The sequence below is a fragment of the Stigmatopora argus genome, chromosome 13 (genome assembly GCF_051989625.1).
Source record: "Stigmatopora argus isolate UIUO_Sarg chromosome 13, RoL_Sarg_1.0, whole genome shotgun sequence".
NCBI lineage: Eukaryota > Metazoa > Chordata > Actinopteri > Syngnathiformes > Syngnathidae > Stigmatopora > Stigmatopora argus.
In genome coordinates, this window is record NC_135399.1 from 11,173,939 (window position 1) to 11,200,266 (window position 26,328).

Consider the following 26,328-nt stretch of genomic DNA (forward strand, 5'->3'; position numbering starts at 1 on the left):
TAGGGGGGGGAAAAGAGTACCAGATATTCAGTGTCCTGCCCTAGCAAGAAACTGACTTCATGTTTTAATAACATGGAAAAAAAGAAATCACTGAGCTGCCAAACGTCAAAAATCATATTTCTTAGTGGGTAAAGAGAAGTACGTTTCAGACTTTGTGAGCTTTTTTCCTAGTGGCATTTTACCAGTGATGCGTACAAAAATATTATATCATTATGTCATTTTCCAATTCTTTTCAAATAATTTCCTCTTCTTCAATAGTTAATAGAAATACAAAAAAATAATAAATACAATTCTGTACGTACAGTATGAATGAGCTACAAAGTGCCCGTCAGGCAGAAAAACCCGCGGGCCGGATTGAAGCATCTAGCTGGCCACTTCTAGCCCACGTGCCACGCGTTGGACACCACAGCCTCAACTACGAAACAACCCAAAATGCTGCAGGGTCAATCTGTTCTGGGGTCAAAAATAAGATACAAACCTAATATCTGAATTGTGGAAACGTGTTCTGAATAACACAATAAATACAAATGCAATAATAAATACAAAAAAAACATACAACAAATAAAATATTACTCCCGTTTTCATTTTGTGGACATAGCCAACACATGTCAACACTGCTTAAAACAGTTCAGCTGCGAATGACTACACCACCTCCGTGAACCTAACAAGCCTAAACCGGTTTGAAGATGGCGGACTAGATATTGGTTATGAAAGCTTTAAAACGTTCACCATTGACTTCCTCAATCTTTGGCAATCTTTCACTTCTGAAATACATGTCCAATGCATTAATTATTCAGGAATAAAGCGCTCCAACATCATATGGAGCAACTGAAGTCACACTGAAATATGACCAATTATGGCGTTTTAATTTTGACCCAATTGCCTCCCCCATCTCCACTTATATTGCACTCCTCTGCTGGTCCATGAAGCATTAGGGAGGCGTCATTAGGGAGGACCAAGTGGCGAGGCGGCGTGCACTCGGGCAAATGGAAGTCGTAAAGAAGAGCTGCTCGTGCAACAGATATTACATGCTGACCCTCCCCATCCCTCAGTCACTGCAAATGGCTGACAACGGCCCAACGACAGGGTAAACCACGGGCTTCTCAAACTCTATTTAGACCAGCATTAATTATTCCTCTAAGTATTCTATGCCCCAGTTGATATCGAAATTCATAAATGTATGAGGTTTAGGGAGGCGAGCCTTTCTTGCTACACTCACCCATGTGATGATACAAATCCCATTTTATGGTAACTACCTAATTAGGACTAGCGAGCTGTGCACTGTAAGACTCATAAATCTGCGTTATATCAGACAAATGCCCCTCGACTCCCCTCGGTTCATGCCCAGACCAAGTTTGGTGCTATAAGATGAATCCAACTTTCATTATATTTTTTATTTTGGCTCTGCAGAACTAACACAGTTTGCACATGCTCATCAACATGCATGCTGAAATCAAAATGAATCCGTCAGCCTTTATAAATTGAATCGGTAATCGTGTTTTGCACCGGCTTCACCTTGAGCTTTTAATTGAACTGTACATTTATACAATGACAATAAATTAATCTATTCCGAGGCATGATTCTTGCAGAATGCTTAATGTTGCATAAATGATTCAAACGTGGACAGCGGTGTAAAAATACATTAAGGGAACCTAATTTTAGTGACCCGCTCCTGCTCTTTCGTGTCCTTGGCTGAGGTGAAGAGGGTTCAGATTTGCCGCCAGAGGGCTTGTCATTGTCCTTCTGAACTATTCACCTATGGTCTAAAGTTCAGAGGTGCGAACAATATTCCACAACAGCCTCATTAAGAGAACTACGCCAGCCATAGTGTCAGCCAGGACGGCTTCGAAAATTAACTCTAATATTCATTTTTTTCCATGTTCAGTTTTGTTCAAATCTGAATAACCATAAAATGAACCAGCATCTCACATACAACACTTCTCGGGTTCAATATTTGCAACAGCAGACCAAAAATTACAAGCATACAAATGTCACAATAAACACACCAAATACAATAAAAATGCATTTACCAATGGCAGACATCCATACTTGTATAAGAATACTTTCGGCTTGTCAACACACTACATATGCTTTCCATGCCAGGCTATTGTCTTCCTCGCTATCACCAACTGCCATCATGTCTTTCATCACCACATCCATTTCAACAAAAATAAATAAATAAAAAAACAGGGATATGCTTTGCCCATTCTTGCTCTTAATCACACGATCAAGTAGACCTCAGTGCTGCCCTGCATTTAGAGGGACAACTTGGTACTGCACGAAATACGTCCAACTATGAATTGAAACGTGCCATGTTGCCACCACGCTGTAATCAAAATCTGCAATTTAGCAAAGGAAAGATAAGAGGAACAGTATTGCGTTTTATTGCTATTCATTGAAATGCTACGGAAGCAGAGATCGGTCATTGGACAAAAAGACAGGTCGCTAATTGTTCCATATTTCACATCTTATTTTCTTTTCAGCACATTGGAGAGGTACGCATGTGTCCTACAAAGCCTCAAGTCCCTTTCCTTCCTTCCTTCCATGTGCAGCCTGCAGGAAAAGCAATGCGCTCTAATGGTGAGTGGCTGGTGACATTCAGTTATGATAGAGGACATGGCTTCACTGGAGACCTCGCACAAGCCATACACGGCGAGCAGAATGTGGCCAGATGGAACTCAGCTAAATTGTCGACATTTCCCTATAGAACAGCCAGCAGAGGCAATGCGGGCAGATTTTTTTTTTTAAACATCCCAAACATGTGCAGGCTTATGGAAAGCCACAAAAACTGTATCAAGTGAGTGCACTGGAGCCTCCTGAGTGGCTCGTCTGGGAGGACAAAGGTGAGAATGGCTGTAATAAAGTCGTATGCCCGCTGTTAAGAAATGAAATGTAAAGCCATCACTGTGATCCATCTTCATTAAACAATTTCCCCTCTCCCTTGCTTGGGGGGTATCTTTTTCCAGGGGTCAGGTGCTACCTGTCCGCCTCTCGGGTATCGGAATGTGTTTAAATATACTGTAGAGCAAGCACGCAACGGACCAGTCTGGCTGCCGTTCAACTCTTGGAGGGTTTCCCATCACAGCCCTCCAAGTGATGCATTGCAATGTGACAAATGCAAACGGGGCCATTTAGGAAAGCAGTGGGAGAAAAACTGCAGTTGTTTTGTTAATGCGGCTGCCCAGTGCCAAAATAAATTGAGTGCTACGCGAGCCGAATGCCAGTCAGATTGCTACATCAGTGTGCATCTCATCTACATCACTTTTTCCTCCAGCTAAATCAAATTGGGACATTTTTCACACAAATAACCATATCATTTGCTGAAATTGGGTATTATTAACTACCGAGCATTGGATCAGTGTCGTCTTTTTACTCCATGTGCCATTATTTTTCCCCAACTTTGATTATTGTACCACTCTGTATTATACTGATAACAGAATAATATAGAAGCTAAAGTGTAACATTTCAGACATCAAGCAATCTATGTCATCTATCTGTTTGCTTATAAAATGTGCATCTAATGTGAACATCTTTACACGCAGTATTTGTGGGCATGGAGTAGATATAAAAAGTACCATGTCTCTTTTTGGGTGAAAAAAAGAGACCATTTTACGCTAATGTGATCCAGAACCTATAATTTTGAATTGAATTTTACAGGCTTTCATGGTAGAGAAATAGAACAAATAGCACAAGTGTTCACACACTTTCTCATCCAGCTGGAAGCCATCTTTTAATGATGAGCAGTATTGTTTGCTCGCAACATTCCTGTTGGAATTTTGGCCCAGAATTTCAACATCACATTCAATTTACCAACGTGGGAAAATGTGAAATGTTCATAATGCTTCGAATAAACGAAAGTGAGTGCAATGCACACACCTGATCAACCAACTCACAAACATCTGTCTTTGCGACGCACTTGTCGACAAAAATGAAAGCCTTTAATTCTGTACGTACAGTATGAACGAGCTACAAAGTGCCCGTCAGGCAGAAAAACCCGCGGGCCGGATCGAAGCCTCTAGCCGGCCACTTCTGGCCCACGTGCCACGCGTTTTACACCCACAGCCTTACCTGCGAAACAACCCAAAACACTGCAGGGTCAATCTGTCCTGGGGTCAAAAAATAAGCTACACGCCTAATATCTGAATTGTAGAAACGTGTTCTGAAAACACAGTACTTCACTGATTACCACAATATTCCAAATATCCTACATTTACCGATTCTTCCTGCACCATTTGATGCAGCTTTCCCTGGTGCATTCCGAAGCAGAATTGAATGGCGAGTGTATGCCTTATGCAAATTGCTGAGGGAGGTGATTAATTCATAATGTGTTTGAGTGCAATTGAAGGCAGCGGGAAGTGATCAAGGGCAAGGACATTATGGAATGGTACAGGCTGCATAGGGGTGGCTCTGCTTGCTCTACACTGTACCCCAGCACGACAACAGCTCATTACACGGAGACAAAACACCTCCCCCACTGATAATGAACAGCTTTCACAAGTGTCTTTTTTTTTCTTTTTTTGCTCCTCGCTGTATTTTGTTCCCTCCCGTGCAGCACATCATTCTTAATCCAGCCAAATCAAGTATTGATCCAACACCACGTTTTATATCTATGCTGCGTAATTGTGCATAGGCATACAATGTGTCAGATCATTTTGTTTCCCGAAGATGCAACATATGCTCGGCAATGCATCACCAGTCGCAATTTAATAACAGGCAACAAATTAGAGGACTAAAATTAGTTTGAAGCGCTTGAAGAAATAAGGCAAATAGTCATAAGCTAACATTGTTTTTCTGTCTCTCTCGCTCTGTAAGATGGAGTCAGACCCTCTTAGCAGCGAGGCATGGAGTGGGGGCTATAATTTAGTCACCTGGGGAAATAAAACACAAGACTTTCATATGTTTTCAGCTTGCGCTGTGCTCTGTTTGGGGAAAAGATATACACAGCGTGACAGCTTTGGTTGGACGGTATCTAAAAATAAAAGACGATATTAATCAAGTGGTGCTTTGGTCAAGGAGTATTTTTTTATTTTATGGCCATTCGCGTGACTCAAAACAGCTCTCTAGTTGAACTAGAATTTGATTTCATATTATTACATAAAACTGAGTATTAAAACATTTGCGCCAACAAATCATGAGCAAATAAGGATTTTTTATTACCGGGATGAAACCAACTCCTTTTTCTAAGGTCAATCAAATTTCCTTTTTTTCCTCTATATAATACTGCAGTGTTTTTTTTCCTCACAGGTGTCAAAGTTCAGAGTCTAAGGCCAGCCTACCACATAATTTTATGTTGCCTAATAAAACAATGGATTTTTTTAAAATCTGAGTTTTCTATTTTTAAATCAGCCATGAAATATGCACCATTATATAATTTGTAAATCTTAAGTATTTGCCTCCTTGGTTTAAATTTAGCCCAAATAAAATCACAGGTGGGATCGACGTTATGCAAAAAAAATATTTGCCGATGATCAGACACGCCCACGATACGTTCCAGGCGAGGTGGCACATAAGCTTCGGCTCGTGATAAGCAGTAGCCTGCGGCACCCCTGAGCTAAATAGTCAGACGCAAAGCTACTGTGGCAGTGCTTGTAGCTTCAGGTGACAAAGTGTTGACGATTGTAGCAAGGACAATGGCCTGCATGTGTCAAACAATTGGCAAATAATTTATGTCATCTTTTCCACTGTTATTTCCGTGGAGGGGCACTAACTGTGTTGCCAATATCGAAGCTCCTGCAGGGGAGACGGCAGAGCCAGGGATGTGCAACAATAAGACGGATGGCGGATGGAGCTGACTGGGGGAGGGGAAGAAGTGCCAGCCTAAGCTGTATATTTTTTTCCCTCCCCTCAACTGAAGATGCTTGGACATCTACGAACAGACAAACACGCGAATGGCCGTCATTTGTCCAGCATCTCACGTGATGCGAAGGCTTTTCTCTCGCCATGCCAACCTGCGTGGCAGATGATGTATGTGTTTCTTCAGTCCCGTGATTACTAGCATGGAGCTGCAGAGCAATGCTCTTCACCTCATCAGTTCCACAGGCTGCGCTCCGAGGTGGCTGAGGGATTCGCCGCGAGATGCCTTCTGACACGCAGCACAACCAAGGCGGAGCGGCATGAATATTATACAGTGCATTTCACCACAGCCACCCACTGTGAACAGATCAATCGAGGTGGATGAGCTGAATTAGAATTTTAATAGAGTGCCTAGGAGCAGTAATTAAAAAGAATGATTATATTTTGCCCAAATGTAGGAAAAAGTGAACGGTCCACTGAGGCGGTGTAAAGCTGCTTTGGTTTCATTTACTACATTACCTACTTGCCTCATGTGTCCTTTGTGGAAACTTTTTACAGTTACCTCAAATGTTTCAGAATTGTTTTCATAATTATTATGGCTCTCTTTCTAGACCAGTTAGCATTGTTGATTAAAAGATGTACTAAATATACAGTAGTGTTGAATGACAAGGCAATGGAATGTGTGCAACGTGTCAGTGACATAAATTACGGGGCTTTTTTATTATGCACAAAAACATCACAATAAAAATCTGAGTTGTTTTTATGGTATGCTGACAAAAATGAAATAAATGGCCATTTATTTTGCGTAAGGAACGCTGATTAAGAGTTAAGAGCATTGAAAACAAAATAAACTTATCACTAAGTTACGTAGATGACTTTTTTTATCCCCAATGAAAAAACCAAAATACTTTAGATGGAGGAATTGCTGCATTGTGATTTGCCCCAAAAAGAAAAAGTCCTACATTACAACAGCACATTTTTCTCATCAAATGTATCGTTCCAAGATTGTGGTTTAAACGTGTTACTGCGAACAAGTCTCAAGCATTCAAACAAATCAGTTGACCTGTAAGCAACACTTGGCACCTTCTCTTTCCACTACCCATTAATCACTGCCAATAAGTTGTTAAACATTCATATTACGTTTCACTTCATTTGAAATATCAGAGGCCCTTTGCTGTCTTGATGGCCGATCGATGGAGGCACAACACAAAGCATGGCACAACAATAGTTTTTGATAGGCATAAGAAGCATTTCAATTGCATGGTTTTTCCTCCTATTCTTAAGAAACTTCAAGTGTACTGCAAAAAAAAATCCCAGTTTACAAAGTAAAAAGCACAAATGTGCTACTACAGGCTAAAGACTGTCCTAACTGAAACGCTAGAATAACAAGGAGTCCTCCATTAATTAGGCAGCCTTGATAGAAACGGGGAAAAAAACAAGAATCTGGCTTGAAGGATCAATCGATACTAGCCAATGCTACACAGCCACAAAGTTTCAAGAAGACCGGTTCTCAAGTGAGGGAGGAGCAGCACTTCAAAGTTACACAAGACCTACAACTATTACATGATTGGCACCTTGACAGGCCTTTAGCCTGTTAAAAAGCTTCTTCAGATATGGTTCTTGGTTTATTTCAAAACTGCAATCCGATTCGTGGTCTTGTCACTCCTGCCAAGTTGAACAGCAGAACAGGAAGGATGTTGTCACTTTAAAAGTTCACGACTAAATCTTCCTCGCTGAGCTCAAACTCATTTACAGCTCTGTGGGCTGTCTGTCAACAAAATATCCGTCTGTCTATCTGTCATTGTTCACCCAGAGTGAGAGAGATGTTTTTCTAGAGTGACCTGGCCAACTATTCTGTGTCAACTGGTGTCAGGCTACAAGTGCAATATAACAGCGTGCCTCCAGGCTCAAGCCCAAAGCAGAGCTCCTTGTGTTGCCAACTCTACATGAACAAAGATTAGTTTCCTGAGAGGGCCAGCAGAGGCGACAACTGTTCAGAACAGACAGGAAACCACTCAGCCAATCCCTGTTGTGAGCCAGGTTGCCTCCATCAATTTGTCGTATTATGTATCCCTAATGGAAAAACAAAACCGAAATTGCAATACAAAGTCCTACACATTAAACAGTAGCTCCATTTTTAATATAATAGAAGGGTATTGATAGCCTACATTTAGGGAATTTTATTTCAATCTGCGGTCATGATTGTTGAACTTTCATACACTCTTATTGTGAAGTCACACAGTACTGTAGTAACAAGCAATACATTCTAACATTCCCATGCATTTTGTTACTTAGACCTGCACTACAAACTCCATCCATCTTCTGCTTAATGCAAGGTCGGGTCACGGGGGCGCCAATATACTTCAACTCTTGGGAGGAAGGAGCTCATCCTTGACCCATGGTCTTAGATTTGAAGGTGCTGATTTTCATTCAAACCACTTCTAATTTGACTGCAAAGCGCCACACAGAGTTGAAGATAACAGCTTGCCGAAAAAGTCAACGGAATCATAAACAGCAAAAAGCAGATATACAATAAGAGTCTCCCAAACCACTCTACTACACCAACTCTTAGGTAACCTGGTCCAATGTTCCACAGCCATATTACTCCCCTCACCTTACCGGGGAAGCTGAGATCAGTCATTGGACAAAAAGAATGTGAGGGTCTGTCAGTAGTTGAATGTCAGAGACCCCACCCACCAGAAAAGTCATAGTTCGCTATTGGTGTTTGGTCTGGAGCAAAATACAATGCATCCTTTTTTGGTTTGATACAGTTCACAAGAGTCCCAGGATTTGACAACAAATTGCCACATGTGCAAAAATCGACCAGTCATTGGACAAATCGTTCTTGTGGGGTATCACGGTAAAATGCAAAAGTAAAAAAACAAGGAGCTCCAGCAGCTAAACATATTAAATATATTGCCCTTTTTATATGAGTATATAGTGGTTAGAACCATGGTGAGGTCACTTTTCCACACACAAAAAAAGACATTGCTAGTAAGAAAGTCACACATCTACTGTGTTATATTGTCTTAAGAGCATATTAGAAGTACCTGTAAAAAGTGAATATCAAGCACAGAAGACTATGCGTTTTTGTTCCATTAGACTTGCAGCACTCAATACAGTGGAAGCTTTATTTCTCATCAAAGAAGAGGAAGTGCCCATTTTTTGACACAATGTCATGCCCTCTTCAGACCCAATGACACAGCGGCTTTCATCTTTCAGTCAGGAAGAAGGAGACCAATCGAAGAGTGCAGCCTCTGACCCTTTGATTATTTCTCACATTGGACAGTTAAGGTCTTCACATCCGCAAAATAGAAACATCAGTACACACACACACACACACACACACACACACAGACACAGACACAAGCTCTGCCCAAGTGAACGCAACATAAATATTCTGCCTTTCCAAAGAAAAAGTTTTAGTTTTCAGAAAGCAATTTTAAGGGCCAATTGATCTCCCGCAAACAAAGATCTTATCATTTTAGCCCTGTGGATATAAAACAGGCCTTCCATTTGAGTGAGTTTTGAAATGGGATGCGCAAAAAACTCATTAGGGTCCCCCTACACCTCCCTCAGCTGTGGTTGAGCTGCAGCAGGTTAAGTGTCATTCAGAAATTAGCATTCCCTGCTGAACCACTGGACGTCACATTGGCTGCTGCCATTTTTTTCTAACTACATTAAACAAAGCCTCCAAAGGCCTCAATGATGCATGCAATCTTAATTTTTATGACGGCAATTTATTATTCACTCCCCTAGCTTTTGACAGCTCTGACTGTCATTAACAGATTAATTATAATTTCCCCCCTGTGCTTTGAGTTAAAGAGAAAAGGGAACACAAGCGAGCGTCCCTTCAAAACAGTGAGAGCTGGACATGTGTTTTAAAAAATTCCACTACTTTATCCCTCTTCCCAGGTCTAAATCAAATGAAGGAACAAGTGTTGTGCCTGCAGCTACTGCAGAATAACAGAAGACTCACACACAAGTGATGCACTTCAAAAGGACACCAGCACCTTCTAATTTATCATGTCATCTCAATCTTTACTTCAACCACTTGCAGCAAACCTTTGCCCTTCAATTGCACACATATGTTGACCCCTATGTCTTAAAACTAGTAAGAAAAAGTAACTTCAACACGATCATATTTCTTTGTCATCTCTGGCCAATACCATTCTCCTAAATGTCTTCTACAAAGAGGTAAGGGAGTAACTTAACTGTAATAGAACCAAAATTACATTTACACCAAAAAGAGACTTTACCAGAGAAGTAAATCCACAAGAAAAAAAAGATTATTTTTCTTGTCCAGCTGTATTGTTATTCTTTCTCTATTATTACATATTGTTCAACAAACATCCCATAGCTTCGATTCAAGATATCTGATTTAATTTAACAACAATATGATTTAGGAACCACCTGTGCTCACCCACATTATAAGGTTAAAAATGAACTAAAACCAGCCAGCCCACTCCCTAAAAGACCTCATCAACGCATAGACATTAAAAGACTAAAGAGTGTTCAAGCCCTCGACTATTGAGTAACTCGGAAGCTGCAGCCAACAATAAGTGCATTTTAATGTAATTAGTCAGCTCTGAGACAAAAACTTAAGAGAAATTAATGTCTATACAGCTATAGAATATACTGACGAAATTTAAATCAAATCCATCCACATTTAACTGAGTGTTAATAATTGTAGTTCCACATTGAATTACTTTAATGCATATACTCATATAATATACCCACCAAATTTCATTGTAATCTTGCCACATAACCGAGATGTGGCAATTTTCATTACACAACAGATGTATATAATCAGTCATGATGGCGAGGGAATAAAACAAAAACAAACAAAACAACAACAAAAAGAGTGCTAAAGATGGATGCATATTAGGCACCCCTAAAGTATGCATAGCAAAGGTCATTGTAATCCAATTGATAACTTGATCATGATATTCATAAGAACTACAACTACAACAAAACATTGCAAGCAAGTTAAAGACCTCCCACCAGCAGTGTAAAAAAGGCTAAGAATACAGCAGCCATTTAAAAATGACACCACCGCTTGTAAAAAAAGTACTACTAACTCAATCACTGGACACAACTTCCATCCAAACTCCACTTATTGACAACCAAAGGCAATCTACAGCAAATATATCTCTTTAGATAATCAAAACATCATGTCAACCAGCCATGTAACAAACAGTAAACAGCAAACTCACCGATGAAGATGCATTTATGACGTCCAGAGTTGAGAGAAAATCCCAAATTGTTGCATGCACAAATTTCTCCAAAGTACTAGGCCAGGGGTGGGCAAAATATTCCACAAAAAGGCTGCAGTGGGTGCAAGATTTCATTCCAAACTGTAAAGTACAAACATTTGCACAAATCTGCTATGTTAGAAATGCAATCAGCAGTGTATTGCAGTCAGGTGCTTCTTGTCTCAGCAGAAACCCCATTGGTTAAACTTTCTGTGCTGGATTGGTTGGAACAAAAACCTGGACCCACAGCAGCCATATAAGATTGGCTTTACTACTTTTAATATTTTTAGAACATGTTATTTGAGAAAATGTTTGTTTCACTAATGACAAACAGCTGGTGCAAGTAAAAAGTGAACCTGGCAAGCCCTTGTCAATAAAAATTAAATGTCACATTTTACTAATGAAATTATAATCGTTTTTTGCATGGTTACATTTAGGGAGAAAAAATAGGAAAGTGGAAAGGTGACATTTGCAGGAAAAACAAAGTGCACATTTTGCTGGGTCAGCATGTTGGTTTGTTGAAAGGTTCAATTTCTCTGCACATCCAGTTTGGATTGCCATTATGCACAAAGCGTCAATAAGCTTTCTCTTCTAATAACAAAAAAAACTTCACTCTGAATGGAAATCAATGAAATCCAACTCAACAGAGAGCCGCACAATTTTCTTATGTAGTGCTGTAAGAAAAAAATCTAACAATGGTAAATAAATGCTTCAATTGGCAATTTTCCACATTTTTTAATGAGACCACTCGGCTTTCAATGAGGGTCCATGAAATCTGACTCAACATAAAAATAGCAACTCAAAAGGCTCATAACGTGTCCCAATATCATTAACTTTGCTGCATTCATTTTTTTAACAAGCTGGTTTTATTGTCTTTGTGATAGTCAACTTCTCATTATCAACAAGAGAATCCTCTTCTTGTTTTCTCAGTTGATTGATCTGATATTGAAGAGAAATTATAGAAAATATTTAGCTAGCTATATCTCTATCTATCTATCTGCCTCACAAAACTGACAGCGCAATGTTATGATTCACATAACTATGACAAGTAGGGTAGTTAAACTGTAGTGGTGTAAAAGTGTGCATCATACTGAGGTATTCTTTTTTTTCCCCGCACCAGTCTGTATATATAACTTATATCTGAGCAGGCCACACAGTGACACATTGATTCAGCAAGATAAGACCATCACAAAGTTGCCAGCTCGTGCTTCTCACAGGAAGGATGTTCAGTGCTCAAAACAAATATCACAATGACAGATTGATACATGGAGACGCCAGAGCTTGTTGATAGTGGCAATCTGTAGGGAAGGCGAGCTGGAGCAGCCACGAGAAATTATTATTTTTTTCTGGGTGTGATGCATGAATCCCGCTGTTGAGCCTAGTTCACGCAAAGTTCAGCCCAGCAGCCTGCTCTGTCATGGTCCTTTTTTGAATAGATTCATTCTACGCTATCTCCCTGGCAGGCCCGGGGTAATGGATGAGGTGCAAGACTCTAACAAAAAGCACATCTGCATGCGTATGATAACGTGTTGCACCAAGGAGTGGCGGCTCGCTTTGAGGAAGACCCTCTTGAAGATTTTCACACGTGGTCCTCATAAACACCCGAGATCCTCAAGTGGCGGAAATTTTCATGGTGCCAGCAAGACACTTTGAATGCAGTAGAATGGGAGAATAATTGTGATATCATAAATGACATGTAAAGTTTGGAGTTGGAAAATGATGCTTTTTAAATACCGTATTTTCACGACTATAAGGCGCACTTAAAAGTCTTAAATTTTCTCCAAAATAGACAGGGCGCCTTATAATCCAGTGTGCTTTATATATGGAAAAAAAATAAAATGTGTCATTCATTGAGGGTGCGCCTTATAGTCGTGAAAATACGGTAAACACAAATGACATGGCAAGATGATGGGATGTCATTAGGTGAGGAACTTTCAACAGATGATTTTAGGCATGGGTTGGGCACCTGGACACTCGATAAATTATGTTGTCATCCAAAAAAAGACTTGCTTTGGAAACTTCTAACCCACTGCCTAAACAAAAAATAGATATTGACAACAACTACATTCTCTTCTACATTCTTCCATTAACTGATATTATGTTGGCCTTTGTTCAGAAAATCTGGCAGCGTGGGTACTTGTACTGATGCTAACATAGTGACCGAGTTTGGCCGTCACTGTTGGAACCAAATGATTGTACTGAACGTCTCCTAGTGGCTGTAAAGCACGCAGAAATGCATTTCCTCTTTGCCCTTGCTCTAGTGAGCACACGTCATCGCTCGCCATGCACGCTATTGTATAATTGACTGGCTGGCCCCGAGGCAGCTGGAGGTGTTCGCCATCTCTGCGGTCACACCTCGGTGCCTCACAGTTGGCGAGCGTGGCCGTGCCACAAATCACACCTCGCCGACAGGCGCGCTCTTTACCTCGCCTCGCGCGGAAATGCAGCCGCCGCAACATAAGGCCCGCCAGCTATGGGCTGCATGTATGGAGCATTTTCGCCATTTTTTTTCTCCGCTTTATCTGCAAAGCCATCTCCGATTAACTATGAGCAAATCACGGCAGCATTTACTCCGTCCGTAACCTTTAAATAGCACCGAGGAAAATCTCCGTCCTAGTAAAAGAGGCGCTTTTGGCCGGAAAAAAAGAATTCGTGTCACGCTCCGTAGAGAGAACAGATGGGGACGTTTGCCGATTTGACGAGCAAATAGCGGTCGAGAACGGGCAGGTTGTGAATTTGCATATCACAAGCGACCAGAATTCTACATTACGGGACAATTGCAACTTTAGCAGCTTTAGTCCTGCTAATTTCCAAACTGTTGTGTGTAAATGATACCTGAGGATTACAAGGCTAACAATTGGTACCCTTTTTCCAATTGCCCAAAAATGAATTTCCAATTGCGCCTCGTGGCTTGAGTGCATCCCCAAAATATCCAAGCGGTATTGTTAGCACATTTATCAATATTGTCTTTGGCAAACACAATGGCAGGGCTTCCCAGAGGAATTAGAGCAGAACTGCAGAAGACAAATAATTTACTAGCACTTTGCCTCACTGAGCAGCACTGTCAGCCTGCCAGGGAGCATCCATTTTAAAAACCATGCATGTTTGCGTCTGTGGGCGCCGCAATAACTCACCTCATTCAATAAGTGCACGGAAATGATGTACTTATTGTTAATATTATTACTTTTCACACACTGAAATGTATATTCAGTGAATTGCCATTAGTTATGTCAGCTGCTGTACTGATTATAGCGAATAAGCTTGTAAGCAAAGCACAATTTTGCTTAACCTTCTCCATTCAAATGTTGCGCAGGTCCAGGTAATGATGTCATTTGGCGGGTATAATGTATTTTCTTTTTTTTTTACTACCGAATGACAATCCACAGGTTAGAAATCGTACATTCATAACCTCCTACATATCCTTTATGATCTGGTATGATCATCAAAAGCAGTGTTGACACCATACTTGTAAGTTATTTTGTTCTACAAAACACCTCCAAAAAGGGAAAACGTGCATCTGAAGGAAAAATAAGAAAAGCTTCAAATGAACTACGACCACCGATCAGATCGTATTTGGGCAAATGTTCCATGATTGATTAATGAATCCAACCAAGATCAGAAATGGAACTGACATGATTAATGCGTAAACAACACGAAAATATACCTACAAATTTCTACTAGCCATTTCAGTTTGTGTCCTCAACAGCGACAAGTTTAAAGTGAGTGACCTTTTGACCCTGCCCTGGAAAATTTGTCAATGATACAACATTCTCAGTTCTGACACGGCGAGCAATTCTAATAAGAGTCATTCGGGGCGACTTGTCAAATAATGAGCTAGGACTTGAGTAAGCATTGTTAATGTATTTCGATAACAGCATAGCCAAGATACAAGCATGAGGCCCCTCTGTATATCGAAAGTGTGTTCTTTAACAGGCCCCATTTTGAAAGCGACTCCGTCGATAAGATCCCACTTGGCAGCCTTTTCTGCAATGACACCCTCTCCTAGCAGAAAGTCAATTAAGTAGGGAGCGAGTGCAGCGTGCCGCGGCGGGAATGCAGGGCCCGAGGCGGCCCGCGATGCTCCAAGGGAACCGGAGTCCACATTATACCGCGCCGTGGGCTGCCGCCGTGGCAGCTGACAGCCCCGCGCCCTCGGCGGACGCTCTCGGACCGCTGCCGCCGTATTCTCGGGGCATTTACATTATTCAAAGATGAATGCATTGTCAATTTTGTGTCTCCAAACACAAGATATGCGCACCGCTTCACTCCTCCCGCAGCCAAAGGTGGACTCACCTCCGCCCGCCGCAAGACACTCGACAAATGAAATCAAATGTCTTCTTCAGTGGTGTAAAATTACTTAACCCTGCAAGCTGCTGCCGTGTTACCGCTTACACGCGGTAAAGATTTAGCGGAGGAAAAATAAAGAGAGAAAATGAGTGTTTTTATTCTATGGTAGAAGTGATGATGACCATAAAGGGTAAATAGTGAGGATTTAAAGAGTGGGCATGTCCCTTTTTGATATTATCTCAAGTGAAAACAAAATGGACCCATTACTATGTCAATTAAATGTCTCTGTTACGTAAATACTTTTGATTCATTCATTTTACGTACTGCTTATCCTCACAAGAGTCGCGGGGGTTGTTGGAGCAAATCCCAGCCAACAATGGGCAGGGTCACCCTGAATTGGTGGCCAACCAATTACTGGGCACAAAGAGACGGAAAACAAGCCTGTCACGCATGTCCGAACCTGGTATTGAACCCTCGATATCTGAACTGTAAGGCCGATACACTAACCACTCCTCTACCGGACCATGTACATACCTTAAATATGAATTAATACCATCCCTGAGCGTGTTGTTAAGGGTTCTCTATGTGATATGGTGTGTATAACACAATTGAATGAAATGCAAAGCATTCAACTGTTTTTTCTCTTGAATTAATGCTGCAATTCTAGTCAGTGTGCTGGTCCTTATCGCTTGTCTGCCTTGACCACCAGGAGGCAGTATTATGCACACAGGCACCCACAACATTCGAGAAATAGTCCACTTTAACTTTAGCTCAGTAGGATTCTGTATCATTACACATTTTTTGTAGAAGATGAAGAACATATGCAGATGTAACATTACACAATTTGGAGGAAAATATATTCTACCCCAAAAAGTCCTATCCAGTGTTGATATTCACCTAAAAGTTCCCCAAGCTTCCAGCCTTGGGTGAATTGTTAACTTTTCAATTGAAACGTAGGAATATTGTTATTCATTCAGCAATCATCCTCGTATCGTGAAGTTGCAGGCCACTTTATTGAAATAATGTGTCTGGGATTACAAATGAAAACGGGCCGGGATCATTCTTTATCCGGAAGACAGATTAAATTCCAAAGGCTGTTACTGTAATAGGCCCACTTGTAGCTCACCATGAATTAGAACTCTAATTATATTAGGTACTATTTTAAACAAAATAACACCTTTCTTATGATCCATAGGTGTAATTTATAGCAAAGCCAGGTTCATTTTCCTGGGCAATCAATTTTGCGGCGTAGCAGAAGACTAATGTCATTATGGAAAGCGCTGAGAGCCGAGTATCGCGTTGAGCACAGGAAGGGTTTCCCAAAGATAAATGAAGATGCAATTTATTCACTCATAATTTCATGCGCAAGATGCTATGAAGGAAATCTGCATGAACATCAGAATAAGGGTGGAGGCGCCACTCCTTGCCAATGGCGTCAAGACGGGACTTTTGTAGGGCAGGCGTCCCTAATGTATGACTTACTTCAGGTTTCCTCCCATCGCTGAGTTATCTTCCACCAGGGAGGAGGAGAGGAACGTCCTGTTCGGGCCCTCCTAAATCATACCCGCAGGAGCGAGTCATTTATTTCACTTACAATTATATCTATCAGCCACACGTAAGAGCTGCCGTAAATCCTCACACATCAAGTTCGCGGACATCATTTCGCGTCTTGAAGCTAGTTACTCTTTAGCTCCTCACCGTTTAAGTGTCTCATGAATCAGTGCACTGGCTTGTTACCTTTTCAGGATCTGAAAGTAGATTGAATACCAATAAATGATGAGTTATTAAAAATAAAATAAAAATCAGATACTTCCGAGCATGTTTTCTCTTTTGTTTGCATTTTGAATGATTATGAATTAAACCCCAAGCTATTGTGAGGTGTATTCAGAACGTCACCCTTGAATAGAATAGAATATTCCTTATGGAAAGTTCATATTTATTGATGGTGATAGATGTCCAAATCATTTTAAGTGAAAAGGCTAGAACTGATCTTTTACTGCAAAATGGATTGAATATCTATAGCTCACGTGAATATAGAAAATATGAATTAGTACTTTTCTATTTTAACACAGGTCAGTTTAGCTTTAATATAGTGCTTTCAAAAGCAATTATTTAAAAAATATTTAACTGTCATTGTGGCATCGCTGAAAAAAATGTCCATGTATTATCCATTTGAAAGTAGTGAATGACAATAACACACACTTTAGGCATAAAAAATATTTTTTGCTTTGTGTAAATTGCAATAACAATTTATACAATTTTAGAATATTATTCTGCTTTTTGTAGTAGATACATACACTTTTTATGGGATTTGTGAAACTAGTAGTATTTGAGGATATTGATTATTTTAATGTCAATGTACAGAATATTGAAGTGACAATCAACAATCTCAAAACTTTCCTTTTATAGACTGAATTTTTCAAAATATTACACATTATGGATTTTGACAATAAAACTTACACCGTCAAATTCTAATAACAAAAGCACAAGTATTGAAATCCTTTATTGAAAACAAATATATAATAGTACAAGCCTTTATCTTTAGTATGACAATAAATATTCATTGCACTCTATTAGGTACTATGCATACAATCCATTTAAATCAGCATGAATCAAATAATTAGTGTCTTTCCTTTAAATGTGAGGTCAGGGCTCAACCCAAATTAATTTTTAAAATCACCTTAACATTAAAAATGAATCGTATAGTAAATCATTCAGAAGAGCATTGTTGGTTTTACACCCGTCCACAAAGCAGGTTAGAATCGAGGTTTTTGTTCATTGGGCTGCACTGGGAAACCATCCTTCACGAGTCCAATTTCCGTCAAAAATTGTTTCTTGATCCACTTCACTCGTAGTTAGTGAAGCAGGAAAAGTCAAAGCAAAAAATAAAATGGACAAAATATTGGTTTTAATGCCGAGCGTCCCACGGCGTGTCCACGTCCACTCAGAGTGCGGGTGACAAAAAAAAAACAGATGGAGATGGATGCAGCTCCAAGTATCGCGAGATCTTCATGCAGACGCCACTCTGTTTTCAGCATTCAATGTGTATTTCTTTTCCCTTTTTATTCTCCTTGAGTTTATTCCACAATTGGAGTCCGCAGAAGAGCAAGGCAAACGTTACACGTCGATAGTCCTGCACTAAGCGACGGAACAGCAAGGAAGACCTCGCGTGATCGTCCAGCCATTGCGCATGCGCCATTTCAGCTCCAATCAGGGTCACAGCGAGAAAACAAGGGATGCTCATCCCAAAGATGTATACATACATTTCTAATTTTATATCATCATAGATCACTGGTGTATTTTATGGCATGTAAAGTTTATATATGCATGTTCCTTATTTTTGGATGCTATTTTAAATCGTTTGTTTTTAACGAAGATTTTGACAATTTAATGCTCATATACACACATATATATGTATATATGAGTATGTATATATATATATATATACATACTCATATATATATATATATATATATATATATATATATATATATATATATATATATATATATATATATTAGGGCTTTAATGCAAGTGTGTAATTATAAAGCAACATTACGAGATGAATTTATCTTCCCATTTTGAGGCACAATGTGCACACAGCGTGCTTATGGCCTCCCCCCATTAAAGATTAGCCAGCTCGGTTTGAAGTGTGTTCCTTGGATTTGGAATGCAGATGCTTTGTTGGCGAGGAGGAGGAATCAGCGAGGAGTCTGAAAGCGACGAGTTTTTGATTAATGAGCTTTGAAATGGCTCTCCAGGAGCAATAAAGGATGAACTGCTCTCTCTCTCTCTCTCTCTCTCTCTCTCTCTCTCTCTCTCTCTCCTCGTGCACGCGGATTTACGCATTATATACCACACGCACGCACGTATGTTCCCTTTCTCTCTTGTCCGTCGATACATTGGAGATATGTTTTAAAATTCAGCCTTTGCAGGGCGCCGATCAATAGAAGGACGGAGCTCATTCTCTTCTGGTAGCTGTCGTAAAAAAAAGTAGGCAAATGAAGATGGTGCAGTAAGTCCTCATACCTATAAAACGTCAATAATCTCCGGGGCCTTTTATATTTGGCTGAAACGCACTTTACGTTGGATACAGTGGTGTCTAATTTATTGATCGGCTTTTTTCCCCCTTGTTTGCCGAGTCCAGTGGCTCTCAATGGGCCTCCTGGTAGTCAGCAAAGTTAACAAAGCATGCCTATTAAATGTATTTATATGCACAATAAAGATGGACACTGCGTGGTGTACATAAAACAGTCAAGTTTGAGCACTTTATTTACAAAATGTCCAACACAATAAAATATAACATTTCAATATAAGTGGGGTCTGGTCATTGGATGGTTAACGACGGGAGACAACTGAATAGAAAAAAAAACAAAATGACATGCTGGTGTGTACAATATTTGATACTTCGATAGTCTACGATTTGCTTAAGGTTCCACACAATATTAACCATGGACACATAGTGGTGCTTATACACTATAAAATGCCCCATTTGTCACCGATATACAATTCCATTTTTTGTCAACAACCCTGTTTTGCCATCAAGTGCACTGATCTGTTCGATTTTACGAAACAAAACAAAAAAGACCAAACAAATACACGTATAAATACTCGCGTATAAACGATAAATAATGTGCAATCGGTAAATAATAAATAGTCACGAGTCCAAAAACGATTATTTAAGAATCATGAGAATAAATAAATAAGATGAAGAGGATGATAGGCTGACAAAAAAGACAAAAAGGGACTAAAGGTCCCACTCACTACTGATGAATTTCTACGTTCATCATCTACGAGCCTTACTTCAAGTCAAATATTCAGTCAAAAATGCGCATTGCACTTTATATGTCGATATATTAAGGAACAAAAAAAGCTCTCAGTCACCCCCAAGTTAAATAACCGGGGGAGTACATTTTGTTGACACACACACACACGCACACACAATAATAATAAGAATAGTCATAATACTGTGATGATAATAATGCACATGACTCGCTCGGGAGTTATTAGAAGAAAAGAGAGTGAGGTAATAAAAAAGGAGTGCGACGTAATACTGCAATGGCGCACCCACCCAAAACCCACCCACCCACACGCACTCACGCACGCGCAAAGTGGCATTACAAGTGCGTGAGTTTAGGCGCTTCCTGAATCCTTCCCTGAGTGGCTTGGTGCGAGGTGAGGTCCGTGTAGGTGGGGTGGGGGTCACAGGGTCCGTGGTGGTGGTTGCCAGGGATCTGGGCGGCGCAGCTGTAGTCCACGCTGGTGGACGAGGGGTGGGGAAGGTGGCCCAGGTTGAAGACAGGCCCCGACGCCGGCATGGAATCCACAAAGTTCCCCCCCACGTACACGGGGCTGCCCTGCAAGTTGGCCCCGGCGAAAGTGGAGCCGCCGCTCTGAATGGCGTGGTGCTCGTACTCGGCGCTCTGGTAGCGCTTCTGCTGGGGCATGCAGCCGCCCAACGGGGCCGTGTAGGCGGCCAGGCCGTACATGTTCTGCTGGGCCTTGGCGAAGGACGGCGGCGGAGGAGGCGGCAGCGGAGGCGGAGGCGACGGTGCGTCGTAGGCCAACGAGTTCCCCAGCTGGACCGAGTAGCCCATGTGACCGGCGGCCGACAGCGGGGGGCTTCGGTCCGGGGAGTGACCCAGGGGGGAGTGCGCGATCCCTTTGGACTTTTGGTCCTTTTTGTACTTCATCCTCCTGTTCTGGAACCAGATCTTGATCTGGCGCTCGGTCAGGTTGAGCAAGTTGGCCATCTCCACTCGCCGTGGGCGGCACAGGTAGCGGTTGAAGTGGAACTCTTTCTCCAGCTCCACCAGCTGTGCGCTGGTGTATGCGGTTCGGACCCGCTTCGATGCCGGCCCGGTGGGGCTCTTTTCGTCGCTCACCTCACCTGCAAATGACAACAAACTCCGTTTGTGTGTGTGTGTGTGGGTTTGCTTGAGTGTTTGTTATGATTTTTGTAATAATCATATTTGTGTAGAATGATCCAGTTGGACCCTTCTAATGCTTTGGATTTTACGGATTAAATAAATATACTCTGTGAATATCCATTAGTTTGACTGTTTTATATGGTGGATTTGGTTCTACATATAGAACTGGTGTTGAGAAAATTCTCCAGTTTGGAACATACATTTGCTATGCAGGCCCTCCTTAAACAACGCAGCGAGGCCTTATTTGGCCCTCGGGCCATGGATTTAACACATGAACTGTTTCTCTTCAATCAGTCGTGTCAGTTCGCGTTCACCCTGGAGCGTATACCTGTAGCGGGGCAGTTGTTATTCTGCTTCTGTTTGGCGTTCTGTCGGCTCTCCTTCATCCACGGGAAGATCTGCTTGGTCAGGGCCGGCGACGCGCCGCTGCTCCCCGTCGGTGGCTTCTTCTTCTGGGCCGCGGAGCCGTTGGGGCTGGGCGAGGGTGGAAGGGGGGCTCCGGCCTGCTGCTGCTGCTCCCCCACGGTCGATGCTTGGCTACTGCTGCTGCTGCTGTTGCTGTTTGTGTTGTTGTTACTTTGACCGCTGCTACTTTGCCGCTGCATGCAGTCCCCGTTTAGATCCCCCTCTTTGAGGGTCAGAGGCCGGACGGCGGGGCTCTGGATGGGGCAAACGGAGCCCTGGTAGTCTGCATCGATATTGGCCGCGGGGTACGACTGGTGCGGGTAGTTGTACGAGTCAGCCTTGGGGTAGCCGTAGCCTCCAAAGAGTCCGGAGTTGTCGTAGTATGTTGCTTTCTGCATTTTCTTTTGCTCCCTCAAAGACAATCAACCAGAGGACGTGTTTCCAGTAGCATGGGCTGGCTGGCTTCTGCGTTTTTTTTATATTTGTTTTTTCACGTTATAGGCCTCCCCCACTTTGACTTCAGTCTGTCACCTAGACACCCCAAAATAAGAATGAACAAATTTAGTATCAGGTAAAATTTGAGCTCGCTATCGGCCTTCATGCACAATGTTGAATTGCAGCGCCAGTTGGGCCCCCTTTTTCCCCGCACAAAAAAAGTTAAAGTTTAACTTGGCCCCAAAAGGCTCTCTGTGGGGTTTGAGAAAGAAGCTGAATCGGCATTTGACACAATGGCCTTTTCACTAATCACAAGGTCTGACAAAGTGCGTCATGCATTGTTCAGGATAGAGCCGTCCACACATTTACAGCCTCGTTCGGCTCGCACGTTCAACCCAATGTTAATATCTGTTAATATCCAGAAATGTCATGTTTATATGTGCGTAGGCGTATAGTTGTGTGTCGTGGCTGTGGGCGTGGCTGGCACCATCTAATGCTCATTTATCACCTTACATTTCAATACGAGAACAGCTCAAGTATTACTGTCAACGTGCTTTCGTATCATTGCAATTTACAACATTTAAATACAATAATTTACCCTCTATAAAATATGCCAACCCGTGTCACCAAACGTTACAATTAGATTCGCAGCCTTTAATATTTTACTGGCATAAACGCAAATATTAAATTTAACTACGCCATTAATACCCAAATATGATGTTGAATCAAGGTGCATTTTACACATCCAAAGGGGCCGTAATCACTGCACTAAAGTTGCCTCGTAAATATCCCAAGCTTGCCTGTAGTGTACGTTGGTGGTAGTCCTCGTCGTGCTGCATAACAATTGCACCTGTCACTGTGGACCGCCGCAGCAAAATTTATGAGCGCAAATGTGCGCGTGTTAGACGCAAAAGAAAGCACACACACACGCACACACCCATACACACTCACACACACACACACACCAGAGGAAAACAACGACGCGTAGGTGGAAGGCAAGGGAAAGAATTTCCCAATGCAGTCGAGCCGCTTTTATAAAGCGAGCTTGATGAGGATAGTGAAACATAAACGTCTTGCGCACCAACGAGAGAAGAATTGCAGACAAATTCGGATTTTATCGGGAAATGTGACGCTCCATTTTAATTTTTTCCTCTCTGTTCGAGGCACGCATCACATGAAAAGAATTATTTTTTAGGTTACATGTCTTTAAATGTAGGCGATTAATGACATTTCCATGCCTAGCGTCTGTTTAGGTCATTGAAGGTTCACTTTATACGAGGAAAAACAACAACATAAGGCCTTGTTTACTGTGTGCGTGCGTGTGTGTTACTCACCGAAATTTGTGCGAGTGTGTGTGATGTTCTTTAAGCCTTCATCCCCGGTCCAAACTCGACCTGAAAAATAGAAAACATAATTCATTTTTTTTGTGCAGGAATATTATTTTTACCCAGATAAAACGCTTGATGCATAATTTAAAATAAATATTTTCGAAGCTTCTAATGCAAAGAAATCGAACCAAATCGAATCTTGTCGCCGTTTTAAGGTGAAACGTGTCACGTGATGCCTTCAATGTTTCGGGAGAAAAAAAAGCTCACGCTCGCACTTTTAATACAAAGAAGATATTTAGCAACCATAAGCTGTTTTTTCCTGACCTTCTGGGTCACGAAGCTTTTTACTCGACGTTTAATGAACAACGAGCGGCGCTTTTAAAAGCCCGAAGAGGACGGCAAAGTGAACATTAAACGCGAATGCGGCTTCTCGGTTGCACATCAGCCCCGTGAAATGAGATTTTTCGGTATATAGACGCCTCGGATTGGGATTTATTTGTCAAAAAGCGGTCGATGATCAAGTGCTCGGGCCCACTGGGCGACTAGTCGCAGACATGGCCGTCTATTCATGGCGCAGTGTTCCTCGCCTACGCGCTGCTACGGTAAGTTTCCTCCACACAATAGGCTCGAGTCCATGTAGACACTTATTAAGTCCATCATTAGACGACGTAGGCGTAAAAAAACACGAGTAAAAAAAAGGTCAAAATTAGGACTAATGTGATATTTGGCTGTAAATTGTCGTCAAAATGATCAAATCAAATAAATGCATGCATAAATGGGATGCATGGAATTGCAATAATATTCTTTATTTTTTTCTAATCCCTGAAAATTGGGGTAAAATGGGCAAAAATCCAAATCCAATCCTTTCTCTTTGTCCGCGGAACACACCACTTTTTTTTAACAAAGCCACGGAGCTCCAACCACATAAATCACAGCAAACGCCATTGTGACGATAAGACAACAAATTAATGTGATTTACGATCCGGGAGTCAAAAAGAAGAAAAGTGCCTTCTACTTTTCCTTTCGCCCTGGCTGTAGTGGAAATGAGCTAAAAAGTGCATCGAGTTCCGTCTCCATCATGTTTGGCTTTTCCCTTCCGAGCTGCCTTTTCGGGGGTCTGCAGCTTCCTCGCACGACCACCAATTAAGCAGCCCCCGAGTGGAATAAATCATATATTTGCTCGCATGAAATCAACCTGCTTAAAGGTTGCTTTGCTGCTTACCTGCTTGGTGTCAATTCATCATTCCAAAAAAAAAAGAACTCTCTCGCTTGCTCTCTCGCTCTCTCTTCGACTCCTTCTCGAATAAATCCTTCAACCCTCCTTTTGTGTTGCAGACAATGTTGTCCTAAACCTTATCTTGCTCTTTTGCAGACATTTCCACACACCGGCGGAGACGGTATTCCCGAAAGAGTGCAAGGACTCAGCTACCAATAAAAAGCCAACATCGGGTATCCTTATTTCTGCACAGCGAGGAGAGGAGAGAGAAGAAGAAGGAGGAAAAAAAACTGGCTGGCAATCAATCAGCAAATGAAATAGCAGGAATTCAAGTGTAAGGCCCCCGTGTAGATTTGGGAGCTAAACAGTGGAATATTTGGTTCGGGGAGGAGGGGGGAGCTTTATGATGACAAATAAAGGCACTGTCCTGCGAGATGCGAGCATATTTTGTTCACGTGATTGTTCTTCGTCCATCTCAGCGATGCATTTTGGACCAAAAAAAAACAAGGCTACCCTTTTCACTGCATTGCATTCATACACGGAAGCTACCTTTTCCATCAATTCAAAAGCATGACATGTTACACTAGTTTCCAGTCAAATAAGCACATTTTCACATCCTTAGGAGAGCATTTGAGCATCGGGCTTGGGAAGAAACAGATTCAGGTCGACTACTACTACTGTCGCTGCAGCATATGTTCGCAGGGTAATAAAAGTGAAAGATTTACAGTTTTCGCGCCCCCTCCTCCCCTCTTTCGCCCTCCCTCGCAGCCTTTCAGGAATTACTGGCAATGATTTACAAGGATGCACAAGTGTCAAACTTCCATCTCAAATCAAATCTATATTGTAGATGAATCACCAATGGCTCGGAGGTTGAAATCGAGATGATTTTGGCACGTTTTTTGGGGGGAAGGAAACACGTCCACGGTGAGCATGCAGAATGTTTTATGTATAAAAAAAATAAAAAAATAGGAAGATGCAGTGAATCATGAGACCTACCCGAGCATCCGTAGATTCGGATGTGTCGCTCCGGATGCTGCCGCGCTGCTTAGAAGCTATTATTGTTTTCCCCCCCTCTCCTCTTTTCAGTTTTTCAAGTCTAGATAGAGTCCTCGCGATTAATGACGACGCCGAGCTTCGAGGGGGGTGCTGGGGAGCTGCATTAATTATGGGCTTGGTCACGTGATCTGCGGTGGGGGTAGAGGAGGGGGGGCAGCCAGCGAAATGATGCCGGTGTGGATTTTTCGACGAATGTCGCCCCAAAAAACGACGACTCGCAGTATTGTTACGGAAGGGAGGAGGAGGGGGAGTTGATGGGGGAGTCAAATATGGCCGGTCGGTGAGCGGGCTGGGCGCATGCTTTCTTTCTCCCGGGGCTGTCAGTGGAAGTGGCACGGCGCCTATGGCTGCCATTTATTGGTGCTCGCACATGTAGGTCAGCGTGGCCGCTCGTCCAACACGTGCAGTCCAATCACAAGCCGTTCTTATAAAATCATATGCGAATATTAATGGGCATCACCTCGCGTCCATCCGTCCGTCCATGGTAGCATTCGTGGATGACGTGAGGCGTTCAAGGGCATTGCTCAGATTTGATTTGGAGGCACGCGAGCGTGGATTGCATAGTGTGTGTACGTGTGTGTGTGTGAGTGTGTGTGTGAGTGTGTGTGAGAGTGTGTGAGTGT

General features: G+C 41.9%; 1 protein-coding gene and 1 long non-coding RNA gene across 5 annotated transcripts; one reads left to right on the plus strand and one right to left on the minus strand.

The window, feature by feature from the left end:
• Positions 1–20,452: 20,452 nt before the first annotated feature.
• hoxd3a (homeobox D3a) lies at positions 20,453–25,676 on the minus strand. Of its 4 annotated transcripts, none has more exons than XM_077617219.1 (4): positions 25,646–25,676; positions 23,440–23,499; positions 21,594–22,201; positions 20,453–21,225 (listed from the first exon to the last, which is right to left on the minus strand). In XM_077617219.1, exons 3-4 carry the CDS (start codon positions 22,066–22,068, stop codon positions 20,453–20,455), a joined length of 1,248 nt encoding a protein of 415 aa, XP_077473345.1. In that variant the 5' UTR covers positions 22,069–22,201; positions 23,440–23,499; positions 25,646–25,676. The 4 variants fall into 4 exon arrangements, with proteins under 4 accessions (XP_077473345.1, XP_077473343.1, XP_077473346.1 ...); XM_077617217.1 differs by lacking the exon at positions 25,646–25,676 and adding an exon at positions 24,656–25,072; XM_077617220.1 differs by lacking the exon at positions 25,646–25,676 and adding an exon at positions 23,758–24,212.
• LOC144086997 (uncharacterized) lies at positions 23,667–25,089 on the plus strand. The gene is made up of 2 exons (XR_013304623.1): positions 23,667–24,035; positions 24,806–25,089. It is a non-coding gene; the product is annotated as an uncharacterized LOC144086997 (long non-coding RNA).
• Positions 25,677–26,328: the final 652 nt, after the last annotated feature.

Excerpts from the sequence above, each read along its gene's own strand:
- hoxd3a (XM_077617219.1), bottom strand. The coding sequence starts at position 22,068 with ATGCAGAAAGCAACATACTACGACAACTCCGGACTCTTTGGAGGCTAC. Across the intron at positions 21,226-21,593 it reads TAACAACTGCCCCGCTACAG|GTGAGGTGAGCGACGAAAAG; the intron begins GTATACGCTCCA and ends TGTCATTTGCAG.